Source organism: Meleagris gallopavo, chromosome 1, assembly GCF_905368555.1.
Source record: "Meleagris gallopavo chromosome 1, MGAL_WU_HG_1.1, whole genome shotgun sequence".
NCBI lineage: Eukaryota > Metazoa > Chordata > Aves > Galliformes > Phasianidae > Meleagris > Meleagris gallopavo.
Window position 1 is genome coordinate 44,631,569 of NC_139404.1, and position 26,278 is coordinate 44,657,846.

A 26,278-nucleotide genomic window follows, 5' to 3' on the forward strand; every position below is an offset into this window, starting at 1 on the left:
GAAACTAGATGATCATTGTGGTCCTTTTCAACTTAGGCCATCTATGATTCTATGATTCTACTTCCTGTGGGGAAAGAAAAAAGGGGAAGCATACAGCATACCCTAGTTCATTTAATCTTTCAGTTAGTGGTCCTGAATGACCACAGATCTGTCTGACCTGATGACACTCAGCCTTTCCATTCAAACTGAAACTCACGGACACATGCACTTCCCAAAAGGACACAGGAAACATGCTTATTTTATCACAGTAGAACTGGTTGCAACAGCAGACCTCCATGAAATACTGGGTCAGTATGGGGACAAACGGTTAACGTGCAGAAAAACAGTGCATTTTCCATGACCCTGGGAAAAGCTGCTAATCAGCCAGAATTCATGCGTAAAGTTTTCATTGAAATTAATAAGGTCAAGTATTTCTAAAACAATCAGTTGAATGTATCTGTGTCCAGGAGTGTTTGTTCTTCCAGCTAAGTTCACAAGAAAGTTACACAGCTTCCACAAAACTATGGAGGAGGGTGGTGGTATCAGACCCCCCTACTGGCAAGCTGCTAGTTAGTCTCCTAAAGAGATTAAAAGCAAAAGCACAATTCACAGAAACCTTGCAGAAAATGAGAGGGAGCTGAAAAAACACAGAATGGTCCTGCCGTGGGGACCTGCCAGCTACACGGTGTTTGGCAGCTGGCTGCTCACAGGAGCACATGTATTCACCTCCCGAACCAGTAAAAAGTCAAAGGCTGCTGGGCTCTGGACATGAAGCTTTGCAGAAAGGGAAACGTTTGTTCTGAAATGTGCATGTGAGTGACAGCTCAGAAAGAGGTGCCCGGAGCAATGTTTGTGTCAAAAACCCACGCAGACACAGCAGGAGGTGACTGAGGTGGCTTTTGGTGCTGGGGTGGAAGCGAAGACATTATCAGGGCACTCAGGGAAGTGGGATGTTAGCACAGTTCTGCTTGTTCACATGAATGTGCAAAAATACCTGATGCCACTGCAAGTTGGATGTGTTTTTCCTCTAGCTAGAAAAGCTGACGTGTACAGCCCCCGCAGTACTGCCAGGCTCACGGCCCGTATGGGTGCTTCTCGCAGCAGCACATGTTTCAACACACTGCTGTCACCTGCTAATATCTGCATAAATAAATACCTGATTGATGGAGGAAACAACACGCACAGCCTCACACTTAGCTGCCAAATGGTCTGGGTGCAATCAAGCCCCTTAAAATCCCATTCGGCTCACTGCAATGTTGTGAAATGTCAGCACTGCACTCTGCACACCTGGCTCACAGGAGTGGCAGATTTTAGCAGGGAAGCCAATGATCACTGGTGGGCTGCCCAACACCAGCAGAGACTGTTAGGAGCAAACCTGCACAGCTGGGAGTTGGCTTCAACTTGGGACACATGCAGGATTTATGCAGCAGCACAGTGCACAAAGAATAGTGTAGGTTACAAATTAAAGACCACAAGTAACTTAGAAAGTAAGTTTTCACAACTGAGGGGCAGGAACAGCAGCAGACAGAAGAGGTTAAGGTGGAGACAAGTTATGAAGTACACCACATGCCACATTTCGTTGTATGTTTCTCTGGTACACCTAGTTGCAAATCACAACTACAGCAATGACCTACCTCTGTGATCCATAGTGGAAATTCCTGTGTGTCATTCTGAAGTCTGCTTCCTTTATTAGATAGAAGTAATTAAACAGAAAAATGAACCTAAGCAAATCGAAACCCAAAAGTACCTGCAGACAGCAATGCTGTCATTTATTTACATGCTGTGTGCGCCTCAGACTGTAATTCAATTCTCTTAAAACAAACCAACCATTCTAACAAATTGCTATCATGTTGCCTCTTACACGCCTGTTGACCTGGCAAAGTACAAAGGTAAAACTTTTCTGCTTGCTGGAAAGCACACTTCCTGCAGGGCACAGCCCACGATCAATTTTTAATTCTGTCAGCTCTACATGAAATTAGGGAAGAATGTAGCATTTAAAAATATTTGCTCAGCACAAACAATTTGAAACGTGGATATATTTGTGTAAAGAAGTTTCATACAATTAAGAATGAGTAAATACTCACAGTCCAACACACTGCAAAAACTAGGTTCAGCAGCATGGCTTTGCTTCTGCCAAGTTAGGCTAAGATAAAGAACATTAACTTTCCTTTTCTGTACAAAAGTCCTCCAATGTCACAGTGTCCAGTCAAAACAAATTCATTAAAAGAAACAACTGTCAATGAGGCATTTTCTAATCTAGCAATCAGCGCACTATAAGAAGCCAGCAGATGTGAGGCTCTGCAATGGTGATAAAGTGCCTCGCTCACTGAGAAATACAGTATCTGGCTCAACAGCTGTCCTGTTCCGGCTGCTGAGAGCCCTGCACCCAGAACAGCCAGACACCAGGTGCTCAGGAAAGGAACCCAAGGAGCTCAAGCACTTACTTGTACCTTCTCAGCTGTGGCTGTATGGCCTAAGATTGGATTTCTCACTTAACCATGAATATCCCAATCCACTTAGGTTCTAGTAGCTGTATTTTTTACAGCTAATGAAAAGAGTATTCAGTATCAAAACATACAGTACTATCATTGAAGTGAGATGCTCAGTTCTTTAGTGGAGCAACTAAATAGAATATTATTCATCACAAACATCATTAACACAGAAGTAATAGTGCATGGAGATAAATAAAACAGGTACTACAATTGACTGCATGCTAATTCTTTGCAGTATCTGAGGGTCTAACTAGAGTCACCAAGATGGGTGCTACCACTCCTCACGGTAAAGGGAACAGACATATTCTGGGTACTTTTTCCAAGCTAGTTTTATGTGCACCGAGCCAGCTCACTCTCTAGTCTTCACATGATATTGAAATTTGTTCTGCTGCATATTAACCATAAGAAGAACACACCTTTTAATGCAGAAAGTGGCACACCTTTTAATGAAGAAATCAAGAAAAAATGAAAACCCCATTCACACATATATCTATCATACAACATAGTAAAGGAAAGAGAACAAGTCTCTGGTTCCCTCCTCAGTATCTCTTAATAGATTAAAAGAGGTTGCTTGCAAGAGTCTCCTCCAGTAGTCATGCTCCACAAGAATGTCAATAACTCCTCAGGAGGAATGGTTTGAAAGGCAAATACAGGCATTGGAGGCAACATATGGGCAATCGATCGTGGTGCATCACCAGGAAAAGAGAGTATGAGTCAATGCAACTAGCAATAGGACTGTACTGCAACCTGGCAACTAGACAGACTAGCTCCCAAAGAGGAAATGAGAAGCAGCTGGAGTTATCTCCCTGTACCACATGAATCCCCAAGCTAGATTTTGTCTCCAAACAAAGGTATACTGGTTTGTCAGTGGTTTGCATTCGATTTTAGAGCCTGCAGCACCCAAAGGGAGTCAGCACCCTTTCCTTCACTTTAAACACCCTAAAGCTCTTGTTTTCCCCAGGTACAGCACCTTCCTATGGATTTCCAATGGCTAGGAAATAATCCAAAAGGCAAAGGCTGCCAAAAAATGAATAACTTCTCAAGACTAAGCCATAGCATGGGCTCTGTCTTGGATACAACAGATAGCATAGAATGGGGCAGGATGGGTATCTGCACCTCCTAGAGTATAAGAAAACAGAGAAGAGAGACATCAGGTGAGTGGTCGGGCAGGCCTGGAAATATGTATGCATATATGTATTAGAAGAGAAATGCTAAAAAGAGCTGATAATCTTCAGCAGCATTGCCTGATAAGGTTAATAAAGATATACCAAAGATAACAGAGATTTTCAGAACTAAACAAACAAACAAAAAAAATTTAAAACAAAGAAGAAGAAAAGAAAGCCCCTGGATCTCAATTTAGTAACCACAGTTTTAAGAAGGTTTCTCTTCTGCTTTCCTCTGGATGACGGATTCCTTGGTAACCAGAGAGGAAAACTGGCTTGAGAAATACTACTGTCCTGTTAGCAGCAGTCTCATATTTAAGTGAAGCAGTTTTTCATCCCAGTGAACAGCCACGTTAGCATCTCATATGACTACACGATGTCTACAGGATAGCTTCACCAGTGCTATTAATTTCTCATGTTTACCTACAGAAGAGGCCCAGTTAGAAGAATGAGGCTGTGACTGCTGTAGCTGTAGCCCAAGAATATCCATCTCCATTTTCCTCAGACTGCTTAGCACCCCTTTGGTTTTTGTGCTTGAATGTCACAACAATCAGCCGCTCCAGGCATGAGGTCTCCTCTCTTCTGACATCTGAATATGGAGTACCTAGAGAAGGGCTGACACGTCCTGCCTCCACATTGTGCTTGTGTCTTCCTCAGTGAACATTGCCTGCAATCCCCCAGACCGCAGGGTCATGGCCTTGGAAGTGTAAAAGACTGGAGCAGTGTACACATCTGAAACTAAAAATACGTACATTTTCATAACATACATTGGAACACATATTGAAGAGATTTGTCAGCTAACAAAATCCAGAAATGGTACTAAAATGTAAGTGCTAAATTACCATGATTTTTAAATTCCTGCAAAGCACCACAGCTCTGTAAAGACATCAATGAATTAAGCTTCATAAGAATCATGAGATTTATACAGTAATTAGCCAGCCAGTATAGATAAAACAGTGATAAATTATGTAGAAAAAAAACGGACGCTGATATGGTTTTGGTATCTCTGAGTGCTATCAAATGATACAAAATAATGAATACTATTTGCAGTCTCACAATTGATTAACTGCACACTTTCACTCCTGAGATTTTTTCAGAATTGATCCTTGCAAATGTTTCTCCCAAGAAAGCTTCCCCCCAGATCTAGCTTTTTGAAGACCGACTCTCCTTTTGTTTTCTGACTCCATTTCTCTGTTCCTCTGAGATGATTTGCTCAGTGTGCACAGAAAGTGAACATTCATATTGGAGGCAGGCTCCTGATTTCTGTTTTTCTAATTCTGTGCTCTGATATCTTCCTTTCTAATGTAAATATTTTCTAGGACTCCGAAATCACAGATGGAAACTGTCTGTTTCTTATTTAGCTTTAATTACCCCTCATTCAGTCTAAGCTTTTACGCAGGCTGGTCTTGCTCTCTGCAGTATTATAGTCCCAAGTGTCTCTCCTGCAGAATCAAGGACTGTGCCTTCAGTAGCTGTGTGGATTCTTTTCCAAACCAGGCTCAGTGGGTTTCAAAGGAGCATCTCCTGGTCTTAATTTAGAAGTGTAAAAGGAAGCAAGTAATCCTTTAACAGCAGCACTGAAAAAGCAAATGAGAATACAAACGTACTTGTGAACAAAACCTTAGGGCATTCAAAGAAGATTTCCGAAATATGCAACTACTACTCAGTTAGAAAAGCTACATAATCTCTGATTAATACCAACTGCAACCTGGAAAGACTACAGCCACTGGAAGGCCAGTGTTATACTATTCATAGAGAAGATGCAAGCTGAGATAACTCAGACATTAGCTACAGGGTTCAAATACTATACATGACAATATTTACCCAAACAAAATAAGTTCTCCTGTTGTCAGTCCTCCATAAGCACAAACCTGGCTGTTTCCCAATAGGATATGAGTAGTGTTTTACTTCTTGACAATGAGTTCACTTTTTTAGTTACGGTAAATGTTGCCTACCTGACCTGTGTACATTCTGTCTGGTTTCTAAACATAAACCCAGCCAACGAGTAAGGCAGATACACAGTTATTTCAAGCCATCAGAAGAGAATACAGACCCCATACCCCTCAGCTTAGGACTGGACCGTGGTCTCTATCTAAAGATATGTTTGTGTAATACTGGTTAAGGTGTACCTGCTTAAGTTGGTACTGCTTGTTCTAAAAAACAGCATTCTTGTACTCAGAGGCCTGCTGATTCATGATGAGAGAAACAAGCTATGCAACAAAAACCTGAACGTCATATCTAAAAATAGCCAGCAGTTCAGACCAGTGCAGTAATAGCACTGAAATGTTGGTACTAATTACAGGCCAACAATTGCAGACCTTAGAGCTAAGAGTAGATTTCTGAAGCAAGCCAGAACAAGATGTACTCATAAAGACAAAGCACTGCGGGATGCTATCATGAAGATGGCTGCATCAGATCAGCCCCACACCGAGACACAAAGGAGAACCTCTTAAATCATTAGTAAGCTGCAGCATGTCATTATTTTAAATAGCTCTCGAAATGAACACCAGAGCCAAAGCACCTACAAGTATTCCTCCTCAATGATCTCTAGGGTTCAACTTTGGACTCCACAGTGCCAGAGCTTCATTTATGGGATTAGGCAGGTTAAAGCCAGTCACAATTAATAACTCACTGAACACCTTCCTTGGCTTTGCCTGCCCTATCTGAAACGATGCTTCCAGATCCAGTCACCGTCTCTCCTCAACGTTATACTGCTAGTTCTTTTGCTCCATGTCTCCTACTTAACAAAAGGTTCACCACATGCATGTCAGCACAACCCAGTGCTTTCTGCAACGCTGCATCACCATCCCCTGGTTCATGGTAGGGACACAGCACACAGAGGGGTGGCCTGCAGGTCTGGTTAGCACTGCATGCAGGAGGGGAGGAAAGCTGGGAGAATTGCGGGCAGACAGAGAGCTTGCCAGGGAAGAGGAGACTTGTGCAGGTGAAGTATAGTGGAAGATGGAAGAGAAAGGCAGGGCATGTTTGCCAGAGCACTACAGAAAGAGGGTGGTCTCAAAACAGAATTGTCAGCACTCTCAGAGGAGCTAGAAAGAATAAAATCATAGGCTGAATAAGAAGGAAGTAAGAAATCATGCCCTGAAACAGGGCAGCTTCTTCAGTGCTTGGCTGCTCTCCTGTCTTGCTAACCAGGAGGCACTGCCAGGCACAGATGCCAGACACAACAGTCTCATCTGAAGCTCCACAGTGCCAGGGGAACACAAATGGCTTCCCAACTTCACCCTTCCCAGGGCGAAGCACATTCACTCACACACGTGCCCTCTGGTTGCCTCCCATCTCACTCCCATGCCTGCTGTCTGGAATAGCCAGATACAGGCCTTCTTGAAGAGCTGCATGCACGAACCTGAGCACCAGGGCTTACCGCACTTTGCTACTTCCCAGGATGACCAAACATACATCTTGCACCTGCCTGGGACATCAATCAGCCTGTCCCTTAGGGAGCTTGGTCAGAGCACAGCCCAGCAGTACCTCCACAGACACTGACGGATAGGGAAATATGGGCAGTGATTAAACAAAATGATTGCATCTTTCATCTGAATGAAGAAAATGACATTCATTGCTGGTATTCATCTGCCATTCTGTGTTTTTTCCCTTCTTTCATAAAGTCACTACCCAGTACCTGTACCCTGCATTTCTCCAGCGGCAGTAATGTGGGCATTAAAACAGACTCGCAGAGTTCTCAAAATTCCCAGAACTATTTCAAATGCATTAGAAAGAAACCAGGTCCAAATTTACAGAAGGTAAAATGAGACACAAATACCACTGCCGTAATATCCACCAATTTTGGTTTCATTCCACACAGAATTCAGTGCTTTTACAGCACTTACTGAGTCCAAAGTGCCTCTCTAATTGATAGTCTTCAGTTAGGTCACTCAGTTCTACCAACCTTCAAAGGAGACAGAAATTTCTCTACGGAGCAGGACTAAGGTCTGGCTTCCTGAACTGGTGTCTGTTTGTCAGCCCTGACTTAAGCTTCTCCCAAAATTAGCACTTCCACTTGCCTGTGTTATGGGGCCAAAGTGGTGGTCTGAAGCTATGTGCCTGCATGAAAACAGAAAAGCCCTTAACCTTCCCCTTCCAGGTTAGATACCAGTATGCCGTGCTGCATCCCACAGCCCTCTCAGAACATGCTTAGCTGCCTTCATTGGGAGATTAACTACGCAGCTTGAGGCACGAACCTCCTTAACCCTTAGGCCGCACAGGGTAAGGGAAAGCATGATTATTTCTGCATTGACGCTTGTGCTTTGAAGCAGAGGGTCTAAAAGACCAGCAAATAGGCAACAGCCAATTGTTTTCCTTAATCTTGCTCTCAAAATGAATGATTTGATGTTCTTTTTCTCAACTTCTAGCCAATGTATTCAGATCAACTCAGATCAACCCAGCATCATGATCTCTGTTCAAACACTTAAAGGACTGCAAAGTTACTGGCATGGGAATACACAACTCTCAGAGCACGTTCTGGTGCTCAGGAATTTAAGATGAATCCCATACTAGTGCTGAAGAACCCAGTTTCTGGATCTGTGTTCCTGTATCAGCTGTCAGCACACAAAAAAAAAACCAATACAACACTTCAAAGTTTATAGCTCTTCTAAAGGAAAAGTGAAATGTGATCTCAGCACATCTGAAGGCCCAGAAATCATAAGACGAATGAAGAAAGACCCATGGGTGTTCTTTTTTTTTTTTTTGGTCAGTCTCCTGGTCTGGGAATAACAGCTAACCCAGCATTTTTTTTAAACACTTGACATTAGCAGTTCTGCTATTTGCCCCAAAATACCATTTCTTCAGATTCTAATTATAGTAGCACTCTGCAAAGTAAAATGACAGCTTAAAATAAGATCTGGTCCTAATATGAAGAAGTAGGTATATATTGAATAAATGCTGATTTTATCTCTCTCCCTGTACCCGCTAAAATTTGAATATGAAAAAATGGTATTTTCTGTATAACAGTTAATAGCCATTTTTCCACTACAAGCGTTTCTAACAGCATATCTGAATCCTACTCATGGAAAGTTCTGTCCCATCACCAAACAGAAAGGTACCTACTGAAGACAAAACCAGAAGTTGCCATTTCAATTCAGAACATTTTTGGCTACAGACTCAGATATTTTCAGCCTGCATATGGGGTCAGAACCATTTTCTTTTTAAGCAAGGCCCTGCAAACACTCTTGCACCTGCGTGCTTTATTTGCATGAATTTGTTGTGGTACTTCTTGTAAGAAATTACTTACTTGCTGAGACAGATGTGAAATCTATTTCTTGGACAGTGAGGAACACAGCATGTGCATTCAATCAACACGAAAAATAAACTGCTACATGGATATTTTTGGCACAGAATGTTTCCTGGGAACGTTCATTCCAGAGGGAGCAGAGCTCCCTTCTGCCTGCCCAGGAAGCCATACTACCAGAGGCTGTGCTGGGCATCAGGGGACCAGAGTCCTCCTGTTTCTAGAAGAGAAATGAACTACAGCCTTAGGTGAGGCTTTCCAGAACAATTGGTTTCTTGCTCCTTAAATAGGTTCCCTATTATATAGTGTTCTTTAAGGTTCTTTTTTGTTGACAGATTTCTTGAAATAAACTGTTCCCCAAATGCTTGATTTATGGCAAATCTCAATTTGAAAAAAAAAAGCCATTGTGAATGTTCAGTTGTGAATTTTACAAAAAGTCCTTAACTTCTCTACATGTCAAAATTTGAGTTAGCTTATGCAATGAAGTTAAGAAAGCAGAAGAAGAGGTCAAAACAAAGTGACACTTTTATCAGTCTGATCTGAACCCTCTCTCCAAGACTGATGACTGACTGACATCTCAAAACTTTAAAAAGCAGTTCAAATTTAACCTTTTTAAAACTGGCATTTCAGTTCATTTTGAAAATTCTGTCTCAGCTGGGGCTCAGGGGACACTTTTGCAGCGCACGGTAAAACTGATTTTGGCCCAAGGAAATTCCCAATCCATTGGTCCTACCAAATGTCTTTGGTTTACCTCTGAGTGTGCTGGGTTTTATTCAGCATGGTTTGAGAAGTCACACAGGTAGCATGTGACCACAGTAAAGCCACTCACTAGACCAGAACTCTGCTCAGTACCGTGAGAAGGTGGAAAATGTACAGTGGAGCCCTGGGCATAGCATCAAGCCCCCACCCTAGCCAAAGTGGATGTGGACACCCAGGGACTTGTGATGACACAGGACCTGCTGAGCACACCCAACCCCAGCTCATCCACCTCGTCCCCACCAGCCCACACAGCGTGAGTCATACCCTCAGGTACGGAAATGAGCAAATCAAATCTGAAACATTATGCAAAGGGGAGTGCGTGGCACTCGATGGTTTGCAACGCAGCTCTTCTTTAAAGTGCCAGAGAGTGGGCCTGGGATGGGACATGGTCGACCTGCAGTTACTGAGTGGTGTAAGCCAAAAGGTCCTCCCTGGAAGAGGGGCTGGGGCCCAGCTGTCAGGTGGGGATGAGTGCAGAGAAAGCCAGCCTCTACTCTTGTGTTCGTGTCGTAGTGTAGATAACCTTCCTACATGCTAGCAGGCTGAAATCAGAGCGCTGTCATGGTGCCATGAATGTCACAGCAGTGTCACTGCAAACACAGGCAGGAAATAAATACTGTGTTTCATCTCTCATATGCCAGAAGCCATTCTTGAACATGTGGGTGCTGAGGGCTGAGGCTTTGGCCTTGCCCTGCCCGCAGAAATCACTGCAGGGGACAGGCACAGAGCAGGCTGGCAGTGGGAAGCAGCAGGTACTGAGCACACCTCCCCTCTTCTCCAGCCACCTCCTATCTCGACAGTGAAAAAATGTGCTACCCGGCTTTCTGGGGGAGAATAAGGCTGCGGCAACAGCATTCATTCACTGCGATCAGAGAAGCGACGCCAATCCGTGACCGGCACGAGAGACGGAATCTGCGCTGAAAAACACCCTGAGAAAAGCGGCTCTCTGTGAGATTTCCCCACACAGCAGCAGACGACGTACAAGCCGCTCCAGGCAGCAACACGCACGCACAACTATCCCCACAGCAGCCCCGTGCCCGGCTCCCCCTATCCTGCCTCCCCCCACCGCGGGGCGGGCCGGCCGTGACGCTTTTCCACCGCGACCGCTGGCAGCTGCGCGGCGGCCGGCAGGCCCGATGGCGGCGGAGGCGGTCGAGTACGAGGCGGGGGAGCCGCACACCCGCGTGTTCCGCGTGAGCGCGCTGGGCAGCGGCTGGCGGCAGTGCCTGCAGCCCCGAGACCTCTCGCTGGCGGAGGAGAAGGAGAAGGAGGAGGAGGAGGAGGAGGAGGCGGCCGGGGCCGTGGCGGAGGAGCTGGGCTGCACGGCAGAGACGGCGGCCGAGCTGCGGGCCTTGTGCAGTGTTGATACGTTAGTATCTGCTGATAAAGAGAGGGACCCAGAAGCGATTCCCGAAGACAGCGGGCTGGAAACTCTTCGGTTTAGGAAGAAGGCACTGCAGAGGCGAGAAGAAAGGATCGTTGTGGATCGGGCTTGCAGACAGGAAACACTGACTTATGAGATGGAGTCGCACGCCATTGGCAAGAGGCCTGATGATGCAGCAGACCTGGTGGAGGAGGGAGAGCTGCTTCTAACTCTGAACATCTTCTATCCTGTCATCTTCCAGAAGCACAAGGAGCACAAGCCCTACCAGACGGTCCTGGTGCTGGGCAGCCAGAGGCTCACTGAACTCAGAGACTCCTTGTCCTGTGTCAGCGACCTGCAGATCGGCGGGGAGTTCAGCAGTGAGCCAGACCGAGCGCCAGAGCACATCAGCAAGGACCTCTACAAATCTGCCTTCTTTTACTTTGAAGGCATCTTTTATAACGATAGCAGATACCCAGAGTGCAGAGATCTAAGCAGAACCATTATTGAGTGGTCCGAATCTCGTGACAGAGGCTATGGAAATCTTCAGTCTGCCAAAATGGAGGACTGCACATTCAATGATTTGTCCCTCAGAATCGGCTATCCGTACCTCTTCTGCCACCAAGGGGACTGTGAGCACATCATTATCGTCACAGACATACGACTTATTCATCATGAGGACTGCCTGGACAGGAACCTCTATCCACTGTTAATCAAAAAACACTGGTTATGTACCAGAAAATGCTTTGTGTGCAAAATGTATACAGCCAGGTGGGTAACCAACAAGGACAGCCTGGCACCAGAGGATCCTTGTTTCTTCTGTGATGTTTGTTTCCGAATGCTCCATTATGATGCAGAAGGCAATAAGCTGGGAGACTTTCTTGCATATCCCTATGTCGATCCTGGGATTTTCAACTAGAACTTACATGAGCCAGAATGGATTCAGTGGGCTGAATCTGACTCATCTGACTGATGAAACTGTTGCTCTAGCTGTTAAAACCACCAAACAGCTTGAGCGCTGACCATCCCATAGGGTTTGGGGTTAGGCCTTTACTCTTCTCCTCTGAGAAGGAAGGAGCCCTTTGCATTTAAAGTGTTTCTGATATGCCTTCACAGTCACAGAGATAAGCTAGCGTGGAAAAATATACTCAGATATGTATTTTAATAAAGTACATTTTTCTAATATGTTTCAACTACAATACAGTAATTTGGAGATTAGACTAAAAATCTGGATGTTTTGAAAAGAGAATACCCTTACAAAAGCAGACAGTGGTTGTTTGGTGGGTTTGGGTTTTTGTCCTTGAGAAATCTTATGCATCTAAAGCTCTGTTAACTTTTGAAGGATGAAAACATGACTGGCAGTTATCTCTGAACAAGGTGAGAAAATCAGTCCAGTGATTAGCCTGTCCATGGCAAAGGGTTGGAATTAGGTTATCTTTAAGTTCCCTTCCAACCAAAGCCATCCTTTGTTTCCCAAAGAAAACTTGTGGAAAGAAACTGGGCAAGGTGGAGAGAAACTAGTATTTTCAGGGTTCTTTGGAAATTAGGAGAGAAGCAACACGTGTAAAGCATCACCAGAATCTGTGGCAGAATTAGAAGTAAAATTACCATTTTCAGATGAGCATCAGGCTCTGCTCAGCTCCAAAACCAGTGTGCCCCTCAATTCTGGAGCATTCTCACAGGAATGCCCATGCCCATCTGGACAGGCCAGCTGTTCCATCACGGGATGTGGGCTATGAAACCCCAATACTAGAAACTCCAACCCTAAGTGCATTTGTCTGAAGAATTGGAAGAAGCCCAAAGCAAGAACGCCATCTTATTTGCCTGATTTCTTATATTTCTTAAAACATTGTGAGTAACTTCAAGTCTTCATCTCAGTACAAAGATGCAGAAAAGCCTGGTAGTCTCCCTAATGGAAATGCAGAGCTGAACAGTATGTTTGTCAACGAGCAAATCCCCCAGTAAAAGGTCTGACTCATAAAGTAATGAAACAATTACTGTTAGACGCTATTATTTATTAGTTATAGCACAGTAGCGCCTACAGGCTAGGACAAGCTCCCACTGTGCCTGGCACAACACAAACACTGAGCAGAATACGTAATCCAAGTGTTCTTATTTGCAGGGCCACTGTGTTATGCCTGATTTTAGTCTCTAAAATATGCAAACAAATGATATTTCCATCAGGACTAATAACAGCAGCAGTTATTTGTGCTGTCAGGAGGAAGGCAGCCTGCCCTGCTTGGGAGTGTCATTCCTTCTCCCCATGGTGCTTCCAGCAGTTCACACTGACCCTGAGAGAGCAACCCAGCTGGGGAGCACCAGTGTTGGTATGCAGGCTTTTGCCTTGGCAGATATCTCTGGAAAAGCAAATTAAAAGGCAAAGGTAACTCCTGGTGAGTGCTAGCCTGAGAGGGGAGAGGATAACCGTTAGAAGCAAACATGCTGATAGGCAGCAACCCTCAGGTTGTCCTTGAAGGCAACCTCAGGTTCTCCAGATGAGATGCTGCATCATCCGTCAGCTGGGATATGACTGAAGGCAATGGTTTTGCCTGTGGAAAGGAGAATGGATGCTGAGCTTTGGGGAAGTCAGCTCTGTCATGCTGAAGGATATTTTCCTTTGACAGCTGGGAGAAGCTTCACTGCTGAAGTGATTTACAGTCACATGAAAAGAATAGCATAAATACCACTGGGAAATTCATGGAGAATTCACACCAATAAACAATATGATCCAACAGGCTTTACCTCTCACTTAATTTACTGTTTCTATTACTTTATTATTTAGCCTCAGCCTGTGTTTTCTGAAGATAAATACTGTTTTTTTAGGATACCATTGTGATCCAAAGCGAAAGGATCACAATATACCATAAATTGTTTCCATTCTGCTCACTAGTGAAAACTACACAGATATTTCCAGTGACATAGAATGCAAAATCTATTACTAGTGACATCAGCTAAATTCTGTATCTCCAAAAAGCACACACTATCCCGTCTTCTGTATTTCTTCTCTTTCAAACTTCCAGTTTTCTGCCTCTCGTTTAGTAAGGGCCTGGGTTAGTTGGCCAAGTTATCCTGACTAAATGCAACAATGCCAAGATTCTCCAGAAAGCAAGAGGAAAACAGGTTGGTTGGTTTGTTGGTTTTTTTTACAGCTCAAGGCTGGTAAAAATTGGCCAGACTAGAATAGGTGACAATTTGTGGGACATTTTGTGTTATGCTTTTACTTTTTCAGAAGAAGACTATAAGCATACATGGGTGTCAAGTAGAAAATTCATCATTTCAGTAATCTTCCTTATCTGCCTTTTTTTCCAGTCCTAGTGGAAAACAGCCCGTGACAGAGGTGCAGAGCAACCTGCACTGATGGCCTCAGGAAGACAAACCCCAGCTCAGGAACAGTCACCTGGGGGCTCTTCCTGACAAACACTCCAGACAGCTGAAGTCAAAGGCTGTAAGAAAACCTGCTGAAAGCCGTACTTAAGTTCTTCTTAAATGCTAGGAGATTCCTTCCTTTTATTCCTGAGTACTTTCTTACAAGGCTAAAAATACTTCAGTGGTGAAACGCCTTAATAAGGGAGATAAGATGACACCACACCAAATCCTGTAATGCAGGAACTGTTTGAAGGAGTAAAGGCAACACAAAGGTCTAGTTAACATCATATCCCTTGTTGAACTCAAAATAGCACCTAAGTTAACACATCAAATAATGGTTTGAGTTAAGCACAGTGTTGATGAAGTCTCTTGTCTTTCTTTATATACAACTGCACATTTTCACTGGTTCACATAAGCAGAGACATTTCAGAGCAGCAAAGATCACATTGTGCTACTCTGATTCTGCACTACACAGGGCACCCCCATGGAACCACCCAGGAACCCCCATGGTGGGGAGATGAGTTTCCTGAGCCTCCTGACTGACTGCTGACCTCAGCTCACTGGTACTTATAGTAATCCCCAGGCATAAGGGATTCACAGCGAGGCCAGCCTACATCCACTCCAAGCACCTTCACCCTGCTGGCACAAACTGAAGGTGCCAAAGAAGAAATGGGAGAAGCCCTGTGCCCCTTGGGCAAGTCTTTTGTGTTTTGTGTCTCCATCTCTGACTTTCTTAAACTGTGTCACTCCTCAACACAGATTCTCCAAGGTGCATAAATTGGAGGAGAAGAAATCTGTTGCTACTGCTGACTTAAACCTCTATGTGAATCTCAACCTGGAGCAGTAGCAGGCTGGAGAATAACCCAGCATACCTCTAGCCCCAGGAATGAAAACAATTAATGCATGGTTTCATGAGCTCAGCTCCAAAGCGAGAGGGGAGCTGCTGCCTTTCAGACAGCATGACTGACAAAACTGGACTGAAATGGATGCAACCACTACAAACTCCCTCTTCCCATAGGAATGACACGAGGTCAGGGTGAGCAACTGCTCACTGATATTTGCAATAACACCATTACAGTAAATGTACAAAATCTAAGCACAAATCAGGCCAATTTCTCCCTTGGGATTTAATAGCCTCCTTTTCCCTATATGTTTATAGCACACCTGCTGCATTACTCATTACTACTGATAATTACCCTTCTGGGTGGGTAGGATCCCATTTTTTAAATATCTTCCTGCTAAGAAAACTATCGAGTAACTTAAGACAGAGCTGAGACCTTGCAGCTTTCTTTCTCACAGTCAGGTAAATTCCATTGTGGTTTTCTTTCTGCCATCCACAGCAGTAGACAGTCTCCTCCTCATAACCTTGCCTGACTGCTGCATGTGTCACCCAGGAAATTTCACTTGTGCTCATCCAGATCACTGAAGTAAACTCCAAGCAAACAAGCATGCCCCATAGAAATAAAGACAGATTAGTGATGCTTATCCAGTAGCACTGACAGTGCAGAAACCAAAGCAGCTTTGCTGTGTGCCATCTGTACGGTGCAGCCTGTATAACCTTTCCCAACGGAAGGAAAATTACAAGGTATGTGAAGCCAATCTGCTGCATTCTCCTGTAAGGGTTATATAGATGACAGTAATGCTATTAACATATTTTCTGATCTTGCATGAACATCAGAAGTGCAGCAACACCCATAAATGTTGGTATTATCACATACAGCTCATGTCATATCATTAATCACTGGTAGTATGACTGCCAAGTGCCTGACAGTCAGGAGGCAAACACAGCCCATCCCACGTAGCAGCCTCCTCTGGAAGCTGAATGCTGCTTGTGGAGAATCACAAAATCATAGAATTATTAAGGCTGGAAAAGGCCACTAAGATCATCCAGCTCAAACATCAGCCCATCCCCACCATGCCCACTGACCATGTCCCTCAGTGCCACATCCACACAGTTCTTGAACACCTCCAGGGACGGTGACTCCATCTCTTCCCTGGACAGCCTGTGTCAGTGCCCAACCACTGTTTCTGAGAATAAATTTTTCCTGATATCCAATCTGAACTTCTCCTGGCACAACTTGAGGACATTCCCTCTCATCCTATCACTAATTACCTGGGAGAAGAGGCTGACCTCCACTTCAGTGCAACCTACTTTCATGTCACTGTGGAGAGCGATAAGGTCTTCTCCAGACTAAACCCCTCAGTTCCCTCAACAGCTCCCCATCAGACTTGTACTCCAGACCCTTCACAGCCCTTCTCTGGACACAATCCAGGACCTCAGTGTCTTGTAGTGAGGGGCCCAAAACTGAACACAGTTTTCAAGGTGCAGCCTCAGCAGAGCTGAATACAGAGAGATGATCATCTTCCTGTTCCTGCTGGCAACACTATTTCTGATACAAGCCAGGATGCCATTGGCCTTCTTGGCCACCTGGGCACACTGCTGGCTCCTGTTCAACTAGCTGTCAGCCAGCACCCCCAGATCCTTTTCTGCTGCACAGATTTCCAGCTGCTCTGCCCCACACCTGTAGCATTGCATGGGTTTGTGATCAGAATGCATGACTCAGCACTTGGTCTTGTAGAACCTCATACAGTTGGCCTCAGCCCACTGATCAGCCTATCCAGATCCCTCTGTAGGGCCTTCCTAGCCTCAGGCAGTTCTACACTTTCTCCCACCTTGGCCAGCTTCTGCACTGAGGAGCAAGCTTCTCTGAAGGAGTACAACCACTTTTTTTCTTTTTTTATAATGCTATTTTTTTCCAGAATATTCTAGATCTTACATTCCCATCCAAATCACTCCTGCTGCCTGCATCTACTGCATTTCAGAGCACTCTCCACACAGTATTCCTACCTCTCTTCGTATCCTCAGGTGGACACTGTGCAAATGCACACTGCCCAGACAGGAGCATCAGACAGAGTTGGTGCCTAACCAAGAGTTTATTACTACAGCTACATCCAATTGCAACCAGTCCAGCCCTTCCCCCATTGAGTTGTATGGCTGTTCTGTATCAACTGGAACGTGCAGAGAATGCACAGGCAGGTGGATGGTCCAGCCTCCCCTTTGGAGAGCAGAGAGAAGCTTCTTCTGAGATCACATAAAGGATTTTAAAATGTTGTCCCATCTCAGGTTACTGGGAACACAGTAAATTTTTACTCATCTCCTTTGCATAGACAAAATGAAAACTCCAGAGCACACATTAAAAAAAAAAAAAAAAAAAAAAAAAAAAAAAAAAAAAAGAGGGGAGCTTTTTATTTAAATAGTCTCTAACATTCAAAAGGAATTAGATAACAGCTATAATGGACTCACCTACTCTTGATCTTTTCTGCTGCCAGAATGTTTGGTGTAATAAATCATAAGAGCACTACATTACCCTGAAGCTAAAAATGGAGCAGAGTCAGGAGGCAACACAGCTCTGCATTCAGAACACAGAACTGTATTCACAACATCTGCACTTGTTCTGATTTTAAGCTTCCTCAGGTGGGATAATGAACCCAAATAAGGGGGGAAAGGTTCACGAGGTGGTTACTGCACAGGCTGGCTTTTAAGACTTTCAACTTCACTCTCATCGTATTTTGGTTTAGGTTGGACTAGCTCCTGGAAAGGGTCCTGCTTAGCAAAAAGCTGCAGAAATCATTTCAATTTCCCCATTGCTGTGATATCTTCTGAAGAGAGAGAGCACAGCTGAATGGCAGGATAATGACAAGATGCAGTACCACCTTTCCTGGGTTCAGAGGTGTAAGAGCAACCAGTTTCCTCCAGACCTGGAGAGGCAGCTTCTGAGAAACATGCTCCTAGCTGCTCACAAACTGACTTAGCACTGAGAACAAACATTTATCAAAGCAATGCACTTGATGGGATATCTTCTCCTTGCAGAGAGCTGACACTGCTCCAACTGCACCCCAAAGCCCAAGCACCCTGCTGCAGATGATGCCCACTTGCACCGAGCAATGTGCCAAAATCTGTTCCATGGTAGGCCAATGGAATCTGCTGAGCTCCTGCCACAAGAACAGCTGAATTAAACTACTTCAAGGGCCTGTTAGTTGTAGTGTCTGCTAGGACAAGTTTGGAGAATGGTTTAAGTCTTTAAGCTGTAATAAGAGTTTTAGTTAAAAGGCTGGATTTTGTAGATGGCTAAAAAATCATGCCTGAACACTAGCACCCATGTAAGCTTGGATGAAGCAGTATGTTTCAGCTGTTGTCAGTTAAACTCCCTTCAGGACAGATTCCTACCAGAGAACCAAAACTAATAAATCAAATGAGATCTTTTTTAAGTAGTTTTACCATCTAGGAATTGAGGGGAAATTTGTGGGGAGCTAATGGAAGTACAGCTGCAGGCTGTACTTACTTAGTTCTGGGAGTCTGAACAGCCATAGCTGTTAGGGAATGCATGGAGCTGCTCTCAGATCTCTGGCAGGCAGCACTGCAACATGTTTACCCCGTAACTAGCTTTGTGTGATACAAAAACATTTGAAGAGCTCTGTCTGTGTCCAGATGGCATTGCTCTTCCTAGCCCAGTCTGACAGATGTCTGATCTTGGGGCACTTTGGCGGGCTAACTGGATCTTCCACTCAGGTGTCTCCATGGTTTCTTCTATGACCGATTTAATGGAACAGGAGAAAACAAAAAGCAAAACCCAGAACTGCTTTTTGCAGACATATGCAAACTGCAATTATGCAAAGAAATCCAGTGGAGCCACCTCATTAAAAACAGATGAAAAATGTATCTTTTCTAAAAAAAAGACAAAAAGGATGAACAGTTAATGACTGACATGATTTGAATTGGCAATTATTAAGTCCAGCAAGACTACTGCACTCATGAGCTGACTCGATGTGCATTAACCTAGCTATGGGAAGCCTCAGGATTCTTCCGTTTCCCCTGAATTATATTTAAGTCTACACCGAGTAGTTCATTAAGCACATACTTTATTAGAAATCAAAAAACCCTCTAACTTTTATAAAGCTATAAGTGAACTTTTACTTCAGATCCCAAGTTTCTCATTTTAAACCGTAAAACCACTTCTAATATTTTTTTCAGCTTGAGAACAAATAAAAACTCCAGGATCCAGACACCCACTCACACCCAGCTAGTACAACACCAGCAAGGATGCTGCAGAAATTTAGGGAAATACACCAGTGCAGAAGAGCAATAGAAAGCACGGTGGGCTGGAGGCTCACATCAGATCAATCCTCCTCCTTCAGTCACTAATCACTCTCTTGTGTTTCCTAGATTTAGATCCCTGGGCTTGGAGGCAGATGCAAAATGGACTTCAGGCAGACAGGCAGAAAATTTCAGGGATAAGAGAAGGTCCGGGCACAGGCAGAGATGGAAGCAAGAGGTACAAGAACAAAGCAAGATTCCAAGAACTGATATTCTCTTCGTAGCTCATTGCTAAACAGCTTTGCCACCAAATGCTATTTCTCCTACAGACCTGGGCATGAGGGCTACACAAAGCCCTGCAGGTGCCGCCATCTTCGCTCACAGAGGATGGAAGGGCTGCACAAACCAAACCACACCAGGATGACCTGGGAACACAAACTCCCCAGATCATCCTGAGTTTTGCATGCAGTTTCCAGGGTAAAAATCTACAGAAGCGATTGATTTCTTGAGCCAAAGACTTTCAAATGTATTTACAGTGCAGCTTTAGAAGAACAAGTGAGAAAACAGCTAAAGCTGGAGCTGAGGGAGGAAGGCGGGAGTTCTGTAAGGCCAAAGTCTTTGTAGGCTTTAAAAAAAGTTCATTAATTGAGTTCTGGTGCAGGAAGAACATGCTGAGTCTATAATTCGGTCTCTGCTGGAAGAGATGGGTTGCTCCTAACGTTTTTCCTGTCAGGAAATACTTGGGGTTTTTTTCCTGTACTTTTTTATTCATAATAGGATCTTTAACTCCCTAAGGCATTGCTTTAATTAGGAGTTGAGCTCTGTGATTTGAGGACACTGCATCGTGCATAACCACTGCTTTAAGCAGTGTTGGAACATGAGCTACATCAGGTATGTAAAACTGAGATTAAATACTGTCAGCATTAAGATGTGTTTTGCAAAGTGCCTTCTACTGATGATGTGCTTTGATTAAAACCTGACTGTTAGCTGCATGCTATGGACATCTGGTCAATTATTCTAAGAATAATTGAACGATTTTTTCTTCAGAAAGTTTAATTTTATTAAGTGACTGCAAAGCAATGTAAAATATTCTTAAGCACCTCATGAAGACTGCAGGCTAATATTAGCGCTGCCAGCTTACTCAATGAAAGGAGAGATTAAGCTTGTTGTCTTAAATGCACTTGTGTAATCAATCTATTTGGATACTATAGAACAGAACAAAATGGTGCTACCATTTAATTTAAGCACCAGCAAAAAATTAACATTTGGACTGCTAGCTAAGCAGCCATAAATTACTTCCACTGCTCACAGCACAGTGCTTGTATTCTTGCTAGAAGTATGTAACTTAATGACATCCAAACAAACCAATCAGTCAAAACAGTGAAACAAAATGAAAATCAATTTTAATATTCTTGCCTCTTTACCACACCAGAAGTTAATTAATGATATTAACATTTGAGTTTTGAGGCTCCAACTAAGGTTTGTTTTAGCTGCTCTAGACAGCTGGGGGCTGCAGAGCAAGGCTGGTCAAAGCAGGATTGCAGTATTTTAAGAAAAGGCTGACAGGATTCCCTGAGATTCAAGACCTGGGTTTAGAAAACATTCAGTAGAATTTGGATTATACATTTCCAATGTTTTTGTCTTTTGATTAATGAGACTCTTAATTCTTATTCTCCCAGCTTTCTCCTGTATCTTGAGAAACTGTACTTGGTATTTAAAGGTGAGAACTGAGCACAGTTGTTCCAAAAAGAAGTCATTTTGAAACCAGCACTGTGCAATGAGTGTCCCTGTAAATGCATGCTTCTTGTAATAGAAGGAATCTGTTCAACCAGTATTATATTTAATCTTCATTACGCTCAGTGAGTAAAAAATAAATAAAATTGAATCTTGTAATAAAGTTATTGCATCTAATGTTTCCCATAACATGATGTGCATGGTTTACTGATGCATCTCAAGGATGCCGTAAGAAAAAAGCACAAGCTCAGTCCCTCCAAGTGCTACACAACCTTACAGACAGGGTAGGGGGGGAGAAGGAAGCAGCTGCCTTCAGTTCCACCTTGGCAAAATGGGGCCAAGCCTCAAGAAATGAGGAAGCTAAATCTTGCGCCAGGCAAGTCCATGCCAGCCCAGACTGGGTTGGAACAGAAGAGGAGTCACCTTTAATTCTACAACTAGGCTGTGCTGTGCCTCTGGGCTTTTCTGATCCCCTCAAACTGATTTTCACAGCACCAGCACAGATGGAGGTTATCGCGACAGCAGGGAAGGAGACTACTATCACAGCTGACTTCATTTCCAGGTGTTCACTAAAAGGCAATCAGAGGTGATGTTCTCCCTCCTGCCTGCATGTAGACAGGCCTTCTGCTGAGCCAGTGTCAAATACACACAGAGAAAGCACCACAGCGACTGGATCAAAGTAAAAAAACTCAGAAGCCAGCTCAGTGAGTTCCACATCCATCACGGTCTCCTGGAGGTCTTCTTCACTGATCCAAATGAACAACCCTTGAAAGCAACTTCTGTAGCAGCCAAAGAAAACAAAGAATTACAATCAGGAAAAAAAAACCAAAAAAAAACTTAATGGTAAATAAAGCAATCAAGTTGAGATTGGGTTTTCTCCAACAAGACCACAGACCATGTATGCGTTATTCAGCTCCTAACTGAAGCTGCCAAGAGTGCTAGGATGCGGTATGAGTTGCACAGACTGACTGTCTGGGTCTCTTCACAACTACAAATGCCTGCTTCTTGCTAGAGGAAACCCGGGATACCTGTGCATGCGCTGAGGTCATGGCTAGGCCTTTCTTTCAGAGCTCTGTTTAGGCCAAACTGGGAGAGAGACTGTCCAGAAAGTCAGTGCAATCTCCATTCTTGGAGATATTCAAAACTCCACTGCGAAGTACCTGAGCAGTCTGCTCTATCCAGGCCCACTTTGAGCTGGAGGAGGGAAGAGTCATCCATCAGTTCTGTCCAACCAGCTTGATTCTGTGATTCACCTCTTTCCTAAGACTAGTGAGCTGAAACTCTGTGAGATGTTAATGTTTAAAAAAAATAACCTCGGTAAAAGTTGAAGGTCATATTTGCTAGGGTAATCATATGGAAGAAATCCTAAGCTGAAAATTTTCAGGAGAGACATGAACAGACTAAGATTTCATTAACTTCTGCTCTACTGCAAACCGGCCCAGCCATTTAAAGCTCACCGTAGGTAAACGCTATTTTAAGAAAGAGAACTGAAACTTTTAAACTAAATATAACTTCTGGGCAGCCATAAAAATATTCTGAAGTGCCTTTTTTCTTAGTGAATTCCTTTAACAATTATAGCTCAATCCAACTTTTATGAGGTCGCAGTCCATCCATTAATTTTAGTGCAATTTGGATCACAACCTAAATTAGTTGGCTGATCAGCCTGTCTTCTTGGTCTGAGCATTTTGGATTGTCACAGTCATTATATTTCTGGCCAAAGCTGACTACAGATAGAATCTCTCTCAGACCTTTCTAATCTTAGTGAGGTCTCTGCATGTTTTCCAGAATGTTAAGTGGTTGCATCGATGCATGCAGTAAATCATTGACTTGAAAATGCATTTACTTGCCCAAGTTCACCCAAATAACTTGTTTTATTTTACTGTAGGACCTAAATTGGTATAGAACAGTTCTCTATATTCTGTGCAAAGAAAAAGGAGTTAGCATTTAAGCTTCAAACTACGTGGGATGAATTTGGGCTGATGTATGTAGAAGTCCCAGTAGTAACAGCTACAGACACAAATCCTTTTGCGTCAGCAGTAGGACTCTGCTTTCTAACTCCCACTATTTTGAAATGTAGACTGCCACATTTGTCACTGCCATAATAACTCACTAAATAAAGGACATGTTTTCAGTGGTGGCTATTGAAAGTAAGCTTGCCAGGAATCTTCTGTCAAAAATATAGATGGAAAGTACAGTTTTGGTAAAAATGCAGATCAACGTGGTTTTCTGCTGTGAAAATTAAAATGAAATGGATTCCCAGTTAACTCTACCTAAGAATTGGGTGAGCTGTGCTCTGGAATTTCCATTCAGCAGAAAACTTGCTGTCTTTCTGAGAACAACGAATATTCTGACTGGGCAGCAGCTTCCTGACCTCACTCAGCTTCAGAGGAAACATGGAGACAGCAGAGGAAATGATAAAGGCCTTTCTTGATAAAAGAGAAAGTGGAGATTCTCCACATGCTGAGGTAATGTACAACTTTTCTATTCTCTTTCACAATACAAATCTTCAGCTAGGAAGTGCTTCTCAGTGCTTTGCTGACAAACAGGAATGGAGTTCCATGTGATGTTTTCCTAGGTCTTCAACATGGATAGGGAAATATGCAGAGTATATGCACTTTCTGTGCACATTACAGACAGCATCTGGAAGGTGCTGTGAGTAAATGGGAGGGCAGAATTAGGATTTAAAAGGATTTGAGAAATTAGTGGAATGGACTTCCATCAATTCCACAGTACAATCCTATACAGTATGAACAAATAAAGAAGAGAACACTTGAAGTTATCAGCAGCACAAATACAATATGGATAATGGATACATGTATACCTGTTTCACCAGAAAGGACGTGCATATAGATAATGTCACATTCATGTCATGCTGTTGCAAAACCAGACAACCAATTGGTGACCCTAAAATAAACTTTACTTTGAAATTTTCTGTTTCAGCCGTAGATGGTAATGCTTCAGCAAGAGCATTGCATGTGGCTGGGCACCACACTCCTCAGACAGGACAGACTGCCACAGAGCAGCCAAAGAAGGCCCAGGGCTCAGATCATCCCAGTCAAACCACAGCTTATTTCCTTTCTAGTTTACAGCCTTCATTTCATTGTTAGAGCCAGAGCAAAGGTGAGGCTGTAATATTGAGCTGTTCTCTGTCCCAGATGAATTGATTGACACAGAGAGGACAGGGAGGCACAGCAGTAGCTGAGTGACATTACAGTTTCTACTGCAAAGTGGCAGGGAGAAAAATATTCAGATGACAAAGAAGAAGAGGAATGAAACTGACATACTTCCAGAGACAAAGAAAACAAACCAGTGGAGAGAGAGCTGCTTCTAATTGCAGAAGTCCCTGCATGTGACAGTCCTCCAGAGTCCAAGCGCTCTCACTAGCTATTCTAGCACTAAATGAGCTCCAAAATAAATATAACAGTGTCTCTTTTAGTGTCAATTAATATCAACCAAACATACGAAAATCAAAAGTAATAGATGTGTTGGGAGCAGAAAGGAACTTCACGGGGATCTGTGCTTGTTTATGATACTGCACTGGCATATGAAAAACAGAGATTCATCAAATGGTTTTGACATTTTCCTATTGTGAGATGCTGCAGATAAGCTGTCTTTTCAGCTCATGAAATGCCTGAGAAACACTAAACCTCTCTTACTTATCCTCTCCTCAGCTCAAGTGCCGATTCAAGAATCTCAGCTCCTCAGGAGTTAAGTTACGGAAATATCTAGAGAATATATGTTTCTCTCAAACAGGGAAGCTAAACTACCATCATTTCAGTATTACGCTTGCAGGAAGCTAAGGCTACATTGCACTGTCTCTGCGAATGTTTTATATTTATTGTTTTGAAGAAAACATGAAGCCCTTTCGACATGGGCAAGCTCATCCTGTCAGTGGCAGCCTGCTGGGAGCCGTGGGGCTGGCTGTGCTCCCAGACCCGGGGCAGGGAAGCAGCAAGGGAAGGCTCCAAAGAGAGCTCCTGGTCCTTGCCAGTCCCCACTGCCACCCTCAATCTGTGCTTGCTGGGTGAAGAGCGCGCTGCTCCCGCCTCACTGCCCTCCCTGCCTTACATAAGCAAAGGTAATCCAGAGGCCACAGCAATTCCAGTATGAATACGTGTCATATAAGATATCTGCTGGTCCTTTTTGTTTGCTTCAGATACTGCTGCCCATAAGGAAAGCAGTACCACTTTGGCCTTGAGGAAGGGCTGTGCTTACAAAGGCATCTCCATCTTCCAGTGCTTGCTAAAGCACACCTGGCCTGAAGGACAAACACAGGCCCTCCTGCAGTTCGCCACAGGCACCAAAGGAGAGGGTTTCAACCTTTAGCATAAAGCAGTACATCTAATATATAGCTGCCATCAGTGCACTTCTGCCCTACTATGCAAAATTACTTCATTACTTGCATGCTGTTTTAAAGACAAATGAGAGAGAAGCCAAGAAATAATAAAAGTTGATACTGATGCATATTAAAAACAACATGGTGTTTTCCAGTTTACTGCACTAGCATATAAAGCTTTTATGACTACAGGCTGAATATCTGCTCACAGGGCACAGGGCATGGGGGGCCACGTGGCCCTTTGCCCTTTCCTCCCCAACTCTTCTCTCCATCCATCAGTGTGCTGCCGGCTGGTGTCAGCGCTGCATGGTGATACATGTTTGGGAGGAAGGTTTAGGACATTACAGACAGAAAAATAAAAGTGCAGAATCTGCTAGGATGAAAAGAAACTCAGTAATAACCTGCAGAGAGCATATAGATTCACTGAAACGAGATTATGTGCTGTCATTTTCTATCAGTCCTCCCAACTGATTGCAGCATTTGATTTATGCAAGTAAGATTCTCAGACGACGGCAGATGAACACAACTCATTTCTTCCATCATTTGAAAGTCATTAGGATTAGAGCGCTGCATGCACCAGAAGCACCAAATTAAACACCCATCACAAGACCAATCCCCATCATCCCCCAGGTTTTTGCAAATTAACACTGAAAATTAATTATTTTAGTGAAAGAACTTTTAATTTGTTTTCTCGGTTACCAATGATTTAATTACGCCTACTTTTAAAGCACAAGATGATCACGTTC

The 26,278-nt window shown here is 43.6% G+C and overlaps 2 protein-coding genes across 2 annotated transcripts in view; one reads left to right on the forward strand and one right to left on the reverse strand.

The window, feature by feature from the left end:
* Positions 1–26,278, reverse strand: part of TMCC3 (transmembrane and coiled-coil domain family 3) — a 123,551-nt gene that overhangs the window by 70,311 nt on the left and 26,962 nt on the right. The window lies entirely within an intron of this gene.
* SNAPC3 (small nuclear RNA activating complex polypeptide 3) lies at positions 10,711–12,186 on the forward strand. Its single transcript, XM_019611301.3, has one exon. The coding sequence runs from the start codon at positions 10,775–10,777 to the stop codon at positions 11,918–11,920; it is 1,146 nt and encodes a 381-aa protein (XP_019466846.3). The 5' UTR covers positions 10,711–10,774; the 3' UTR covers positions 11,921–12,186.